This window comes from Solanum dulcamara, chromosome 5 (assembly GCF_947179165.1).
Source record: "Solanum dulcamara chromosome 5, daSolDulc1.2, whole genome shotgun sequence".
NCBI classification, from domain to species: Eukaryota; Viridiplantae; Streptophyta; class Magnoliopsida; order Solanales; family Solanaceae; genus Solanum; species Solanum dulcamara.
The window spans coordinates 76,138,509-76,147,692 of NC_077241.1; the positions used below are offsets into that span (position 1 = coordinate 76,138,509).

Here is a 9,184-nt window from a genome sequence, read left to right on the forward strand (position 1 = left end):
ATAGAGTAATCAAAAGTACTGAAAGCAATAAATAGTAACAGAAATAGCAGAAATGAGAGTACAAGGAATTGTAATGTGCTAGTGCGCCTATGAATGAGAGTACAAGGAATTGTAATGTACCATGAGCATTAAAAGCCAAAAATTTAAAGACCACCTATAAATTGGGAGAGTCTATGCAAAGACTGGTATTACACAACCATACACTCTACTAGGCCCGATTAAAGCAAATATACCTTTGTAGGTCATTATTTAACTTTTGTACCTATTTTTAAAAGTTATGCAAATATAATTCTTTAAAAATTATCTTTCTATATAAAATTAGACTGGAATCTAATGTTATCTCATGGAGTATATTGAATTTTTAATCTGATATATTAACGTTTTCTCATTTTGGATTGTTCAAAAAGGATCTTAATAGTGAGATCTAAAAGGTTCCTAAGTTCAAAAAAAAATGTCATTTACTAAACAACTATCAATCTCTGCAAAATCCAGGAGTATGTGACATTAGATGACAATAATAAAGCCTTTTAGTAATGCTAACTGCGCAAGTCTTTTGCCGCCTTGTCTAAAAATACTTCTGCTTTTCTTTTCTTGCTTTCACCTACTAGCCTCTTAACGTATGAAATATATCCATCCACGTTGAATTTCCTCTTGCAACCTGCATAGTTCATGTACCTGATTTTCCCAAACACCGGGCGCTCTCGCCAACCCTGAAGGCCAGACATTAAAAAACTCAGTTGCAGTTGCAGAATACAAGCATACAAAATGTGGGTTAACGTAGTTTTCACCAAAGTTACAAGTTTATAACCTGTATGGCCAAACTCTCCAAAAATGTTGTTGTACTCGTGTTGGATCATCCAAAAATGCACTATTTTTGGAAGATCCGACAACTCAACCTGTCAACATTTTTGAAGTGTTCGAAACAACATCAATAGACGGGATTAAGCATGTTGCAGTAAGAACCTGGTCATGTACGCCACATATTGACCACATGCATCCAACATAACCACTAGGATCTCTTCCATCTATATGATACTGCAGAACAACAAAATTTCAGATCTGAACTCTGATGCATCACTAAAAAATGCAATCTTTGACTGCAGATAGATTACCTTATCATTTAAATATATTGTGATAGCCAGAGCTTCTTCCGGTCCATTTGTCCATTCGAGTATCTTTTTAGCCCAATACATCCTGCATAAAAAATTGCAATCCCGAACTTGGGAAAACGCAGCAATAAATTTCTGTCTTTTCTTTTTGCCTGTTCTCTAAAATTTTGCGACCTTATTCATGCTTGCTAGAGAAGTGAGAAGCATTATTAAATCATTTAAATGATGCAGACGAACATATAATGCATCGTGGTGGAGTCACTTTTCAGGAATTCAACAAGCAGGAGCAGGACATAAATATGGAGCAGTATTACTTGCCTCATAAAACCATGCATTTTTCCATAATGAACCATCTCTAATTGAGAAGCATTCCAAAGCTGAACCAAACAAAAAAAACGAAAGCAATCAACAAGTTGGAGAATATATTTGAACATGTAGCAACTGAAACACATGAAAAGAAGGCCATGTCATTGCAAGATGTGAGGAGGATCCTGCTAGAAACCTAAGAGCAACAGGTGAAATAGCACGGCTATGCTAAGGTCTTTGAATCAGATCGATAACTCTTCACTCACTACCTAATATTATCACTCTTTTGGCACTTTTTGTTAATGTAATAATTAGATGAAAAGGTAATTTACAGAGTCTGCAGTTTGCGCCTTCTCCAATTGCTCTCGCCTGCAAAAGACCATACGCACTTCCAATTCAATACCATATAAAGTAGATACTAGCATCTTACACGATGTTTTCTGTTTCATCTTCAAGGAAATTCTTATGAATTTATTGAGATTTGAAGAACAGATAGTTAAGAATCTTATTCTTTTCTTGCTTAAGCGAGAGATCTACTGAGAAAACAAATGAAAGCATTTAACTCACGTGTATTTATGTTCCCGTTTATCAGATGCATGTTCCATCAAGGTCTTACGCGCCCATTCCCATGCACCGAGTAATGAATCATAATGAGGCTGGTAATAGCAGAAGTTATCAGCAAGCTCTCTCCGCACAATCATTTCCTCCAGAAATGTGTCAACTGCCTGCATAAGCAGCAATCGACCAAATAAGCATCATAACAGGATACTGAAATCATGAGAAAATATAAAACCTTCTGAAAAACAGGAGCAGCTACTAAAAGTTCAAACTATGTTTGAAATACTGCACAAGGGCCACAAGGGCAGAGCTAACTTATCGACTAATTCTATAGACTGAAGAAAGGATTTCATAATAAGCAGAATTATAGCACAAATGTAGATAGAAAGATACGATTCCACGACCTGGGTATAATTTTTTCGAACTTTGCGTGCTTCTAAAGCACATCTCTGCGCTGATATATGCCCAAAGTGCAAATAAGGAGAGAGGCCAGAAAGTGCTTGGGGTTTCAGAGGGTTGTTCCGGTCCGTTGAATAATTCTTCAACCTGGAAGTCAGGAACCCTTTTTTACTTCCCATTAGCACTTCCAATGCAGCGTCTTCACCTGGTTCACACCATTCAAGTTCAGGAACTTCTGCTCCTTTCCTGGTGCAGTAGTCAATTTATAGTATTTGTATACTTAAAAAAATCGCTAGATTCTTAGATCAGAGCGAATATCTTACCTTACAACATCTGAAATTAGTTTTGGCCAATCTATTGGAGGGTTTGAAGAAGACCACTTTATCTTGGGAGGCTCTATTGCAGGTAATTCAATCAGATACTCAGGAAGCAGCTTATTTATTTTACCCCGTATGGTTCTAGCACTGTATTCCAATTTATCTGATGCCACCCAAAGAGGAACAATGTTGTGTGCATCAACCTCGTGTACTGTCACTGATTCATCCACCCTCTCACAAATCTTATCTTTCCAACCCCGAACATCCCTCAAAGGTGAGAAATCCGTTACTAGAAGAGAAGCTCCACATTCTTTCAAAAAATTGGGAATTGTGTCTATAGCTTCTCCCTGTTCAAGAAAAGCCATTGCATAATGAGCTTAAAAAGGACTACTAATAAACAAGGACAAGAAAAGAAAACGTATTGGAATGTTCCATCGTATAGATCAATACAAGAGTTAGTTTTGGGGTTTCAACACAAAATCATGGGAATATTTACATCTAGAAGCATATGCATATTGAATTGGAGCACTGGAAAATGAAATGAAACACAATGTCATATTTGATCATAACTAATAATCAGCCAAATCGATCGAACTGTAAATCGCAAAACTAGTTGGAGTACTTGTCTATATGAATCTTCAATATCCATTCAACTCACGCTCATTTCATTCTAATACTGCTTTGGGTTCTCCAAAACTAGATGTTATCTAAATTCCACATTGTCCCTTCTTCATAAGTAACTAGCTACTTTATTTTTAGTACAATTTCTACTAAATGATAACTAAGTTACTCAAACATCTTTTACACTATATTAGGTAAGAATAACAGTTCAGCTGCTAATTCACTAAAAACATGCAAAGAAAGAAAAATCTATGTTGCTCGGACTCTTATAAAATGTCAAATCGGGTGTGTGTCATATTCTCCAAAATTAGTGTATTTATGGTGAATCTGATATGGGTGTGGCATCGAAATTGAAGAGTCCGCTATACCCTATTGCTGGTTGTAGCCTTTGGCTACCACGCGAGCCTTGTAGCAATCAATAGCCCCATCAGACTTTGACTTTCTCTTGTATAACCACTTGCGAGCCGATACAAAAATTGAAGCTCTAAGTCCACACAACAAAATAATAAGTCTACCTAAATATGAATTTTCTTCCCCATTTTCTAATCAAACCACTACTCAATCAAAACAAATACTCTCTCTGCTACAATTTGTTTGTCCGAGTTTAAAGAAGACTTTTAAATCTTGTGTTATCTTAAATATGTAAGTTAGAATTAAATAGCTCCAAAAAAGTAAAAAAAACATTCTTGTTTGAAAAGGACTAAGAGGAAAAGTAAGACAAACAAATAAACAAAGAGGGAGTTAAATAACAACACATATATAAGTCCAAAATGAACATTGTATAAGCAATGCATATTCAAAATACAAAAAGAATGCACGTAAATTGGCTCCGACATATAAATACCAATTTCGTTTACCTGAAATAGAAAAAACGGAACTTGAAGAGTACTTTCGAGGTTGCCCTGAAGCTTCTCAAGGCCTCTAAGCATAAACCCTAACTGTCTAGCTTTAGCACCTAAGAACTGATCGAACAAATTGAAAGCAACAGCTACAGGTACATTTGCCTTGTTAGCTTGATCAACGGCGTGGATTAACGCCCAGTTATCTCTTATCCGTTGATCTCTAAACATCCAATACACCACCGGTCCAACCACCGGTCCTGATCCTTTCTTCAGAACCCGGATCCGACCCAACTGAACAACTTGAACCGTTGAAGCCATGGCGGAATACGGCGAATAGAAACTATGCTAACGTACGCCGGACGGAGAAAGTGCGTAGGTTAATCGTGTTTTGGGTTTGTACAGAGGTACAGTTGAGAGTTAATGGAGGGAAAACTGAAACCGTTAACGGTTGTGGTATTCGAATGAGACACGTAATGTTTTCTGATTGGTTGGATTAGTTGAGTTAGTGAATTACTTGGGCCGGGTCAGTTGAACCATTAAAGCTAAAAAAATAGTCTGGGCCATATAATCATAGGAGTAGCCCAATAACCTTTGAAGTTTGGAAGGGAAACAAAGTTTTAACTTTCAATTTGAAACAATTTAGTAGTATTAAATGAAGTTTTGATGGTAGAAGTTCTAGAAGTTTCACAATGTATCTATTTGGGATACCGTTATTTAATATGTATTTACATTTGAAATTTTTTGTTGCAAGGCTATTTACGATAGAACAACTTTAAATATGTATGTATGAAGTTAGGTCACCAAAATATTTGAAGTTTCATATGACTAAAGTTTAGACTTTTATATAAAGTTTAGGCAAAACTAAGTAAACTTTATTCAAATGAAACTTTAAACACGGCGTGTCAGGAGTTATTTAAGTTTCATATGACTAAAGTTTAAACTTTTAAACCAAAATTTAAGTAAAAATAATTGAACTTTAGTTAAATAAAATTCCAAACACTACAAGTCTATCTGAAGTTTTTTTAAAATAAATAAATTTGTATATGTTTACGCATGGTAAATATGGCTCAAATGATGATGCTAGAATAGAGTGTGTGCACTTCAGCCAGTTCAGAGTGGCTATACATATCAAGCCACACAAATTATCTTTGTATTATTTTCAAGATTATGAATTTTACTCTATATGAAAAGTTGTTTTTAGATATTTTTGGGTGATTTAATAAAGTAAAAAAGTTTATTTATGTTATCGGTGTATATAAATTGGACTCAATGGTTATATTTTTAAAGGTCACAATCACTCACAATTTATATTTAAAGAATCCAAAAGATATAACGTGTATTATTCTTTTTATTTTTCTGTTAATAGTATCAGTCTTTTGCTTGTTATTAGTACTCCCTCTATTTCATATTAATTGAATTTTTAAGGTAATGCATACATATTAAGAAAAGCATTTAAGGATAAAATTTGAACTATATTTTCGTCTATTACACTTTTGTTTAATCAACTTTATAAAGATGATTAAATGTGAAATCATAAATACAAATAGTCCCTTATTGGAGTATAACTTTGTAAATAATGTAGTTTAACTTCTAGAAAATGACAAAACTTCATTAATGCAAAGGATAAACATGAAAAAAGATTCAAACATTTCTTTTGAACTTTGGACAATTCAACTATTTTGAACAAAGAAAAAAACTCTAAAAATTTAGTTAATATGAAATAAAGGAAGTATTATATAAGTGATTTGGCGATGTCAAGGCATATAATAGCTCGTTGTAGCTTCCAAGAAAAGTAGGATTGAACTTTTAATCGGATTTGAGATTTAAAGTTGAAAAATTTCTATAACGATTATAAATTTATATATAATTAAATTCATAATCATATTTTATAAATATTTACTAGTAAATTTTATAAATGTAGGCAATAAGAAATTAAAACCACGTTTGAATTAGTTGAAGCAAATGATGAAGGCCAAAAGCTATCTACTCTTTTTTTCTTCCTTTCTTAGCGCTTAATCAACCATTATTTGATTAATTATGACTCTTTTAAACTTCTTCTATTATCTTAATTTATTATTCAGTTACTCACAAGCGTAAAGATTAATCATCAAATCCCAAACTAGTTGCTACAATTAATTAATTATCAATTGGTATTCAGTAACATTATGGTCAAATACAATGTCACATGTTAATAATACTATAGAAAAAGTAGGCTGCTAAGGGAAATTATGTGGACCTAATTAAACTTAAAATACAGACAACTACTTTTGGGGGGGTAAGCAACCCACTAAATCTTGGATTTGTACAACAAATCTCCTTTAAATATCTTCTTGATGAAAAAGACAACTTCCATCACATAATGATGTAATTTGTCATCCTACATTTCTTTGTAATTGTACGTACAACTTTAATTTGCCTTGTCATGTGGTGCTTTGCTTGGGCTTGGTCTATTAAAAAATATCTTTTTTAAAATAAAAAAAATTCAAGGTAGCGTTAGCGTCGCTCGCATACACATCACCTCAAACTTAATTGTAGTGTTTAATATTCATAATCGATTAGTTCAGAATCGCGGAATATAAGGCTCATTTATTAGGGGAAACTTGACATTTTTAACAAAAAAAAATGCCCATTTATGAGGGATGGCTTGACACTCTGAGCAAATAAAATTCATACTCAAAACTCAAATTCGAGATCTTGAATTAGGTAGGAAGGATCCCAAAATCCATCCAATCACAACCCACATTGACCGACATATTCAACTGCAATGTCATCATTCGAGTTTTTCTCCTTTTGATTAATTGGTTATTTGTTTTTTATGAAAAAAATACTGAAATTATTATTTCGAATGATTTTTTGTAGACCACGTATGTCAATAACTTGGGAATTATTTCTATACTAAAATTGAAAGTGCTTAAATAGAAATTATTTTTATATTAAAATTAGAGAACATGTATTCATACAAACATGGTACGATTCACCTACATTCACAACTTATAAATTATACAGAGATAACTTCATCATTATTTTATTGCTTGTTTTCAAAAAGAGTACTACCCCACTATACATATTGGCCTCATGTTAGTATAATATTCTATACGCGTATAATTCTGCACCTACACATAATTTAATAACAGGAATAATAAATCAAAAGTATGACCTATGCCAGAAATGTTATAAAATAAATTAATTTAGCAATTTAATAAGAAAGAGAGTAATAGAAAAGGAGAAACCAGAGAGAATTTTTCATATTTGTGTATATATTTTTCAATGCCAAAAAATTGGCAATTTATAGCCAGAAAGAAGAGAAAAAACTAGTGGGCAACTTGCCCACTTTAAGTGGGCCCCATGTAAGAAAAAGACATCCACTTATATCATAATACTCCTCCTTGAATGTCCATATAAAAGAAAAATTCTAGTAAAAAACAAATATATATATATATATATATAGTTAGTTATTTTTAATATCCATAGATATTGTGCCTCGTTAAAACCTTACTATAAAAAACCCAGTGGAAAAAAATCTAGTGAAGGAAAAAGAGTATACACATCTGGTAATATACCTTGAATACTGCCTTATTAAATTCCTTATCAAGAAAATCCAGTGGGACAAAACCTTGGTTAAGGGAAAAAGAGTACAGCACGTATTTTACTCCCGCTGATGAAAACTTCATTTGATATTTTGGAGACGATGCATTCCAACCTTATATCTTAGCTTCTCAAAAATTGATGTTGGTAATGCATTTGTGAATAAATCTGCAAGATTATCACTCAAACGAATTTGTTGTACATCAATATCACCATTCTTTTGGAGATCATGTGTGAAGAATAATTTTGACGAAATGTATTTCGTTCTGTCTCCTTTTATGAAGCCACATTTCAATTGAGTTATGCACGCGACATTGTCTTCGAATATAACTGTGGATACTTTGACATCATTTTCCAGGCCGCATCTTTCTTTGATAAACTATATCATTGATCTCAACCATACACACTCTCTACTTGCTTCATGAATTGTTATTATTTCAGCATGATTTGAAGAAGTAGCAACAATAGACTGCTTTGTAAATCGTCATGATAGAGCAGTTCCTCCATGAGTAAATAAATAGTTTGTTTACGATCGAGATTTATGTGGGTCTGATAAATAACCTGCATCTGCATAACCAATAAGGTCTGCACAGCTTTTGTTAGTATAAAACAAACCCATATCAATGATACCGTTCCAATGTCTTCACGTTGAGAATGAACTATACCTTGCCAGCAAATTAACAAAAAATGTTATATCAGGCCTGGTTGCGTTAGCAAGATACATAAGTGCACTAATAACACTGAGATATGGCACTTCGGGACCAAGAAATTCTTCATTCTCTTTTGGAGGTCGAAATGGATCTTTTTCCACTTCAAGTGATCGAACAACCATTAGAGTACTTAATGGATGTGCTTCGTCCATGTAAAATCGTTTTAAGATTTTTTCAGTGTAGGCAGATTGGTAGACAAAGACCCCGTCTGCTAAATGTTCAATTTGCAGACCCACACAAAGTTTTGTCTTTCCAAGATCTTTCATCTCAAATTCTTTCTTTAGATATTCAATCGCCTTTTGGACCTCTTCAGGGATTCCAATGAGATTTATGTCATCAACATAAACGGCGAGTATAACAAACTCTGATTCCGTTTTCTTAATAAAAACACACAGAGAAATGACATCATTTATATAACCTTCATTTATCAAGTAATCACTAAGCCGATTATACCACATATGCCCTGATTTTTTCAGACCATAAAATGATCTTTGCAATTTGATTGAGTACATCTTCCGAGATTTAGTACATGCTTCAAGCAATTTTAATTCTTCTAATATTTTCATGTAAATTTTATTATTAAGTGAACCATAAAGGTAAGCTGTAACTACATCCATTAGATGTATTTCAAGATTTTTATGTACAGTTAGACTGATAAGATATCGAAAAGTTATTACATCCATAACAGGTGAATATGTTTCTTCATAGTTGACCCCTAGTCTTTGAGAGAATCCTTG

The 9,184-nt window shown here is 33.3% G+C and overlaps 1 protein-coding gene across 1 annotated transcript; it reads right to left on the reverse strand.

Moving 5' to 3' along the window:
* Positions 1-353: 353 nt before the first annotated feature.
* Positions 354-4,567, reverse strand: LOC129889919 (deoxyribodipyrimidine photo-lyase). Its single transcript, XM_055965393.1, has 9 exons — positions 4,168-4,567; positions 2,696-3,036; positions 2,378-2,618; positions 1,983-2,140; positions 1,748-1,784; positions 1,428-1,486; positions 1,113-1,194; positions 964-1,035; positions 354-710 (listed from the first exon to the last, which is right to left on the reverse strand). Exons 1-9 carry the CDS (start codon positions 4,468-4,470, stop codon positions 537-539), a joined length of 1,467 nt encoding a protein of 488 aa, XP_055821368.1. The 5' UTR covers positions 4,471-4,567; the 3' UTR covers positions 354-536.
* Positions 4,568-9,184: the final 4,617 nt, after the last annotated feature.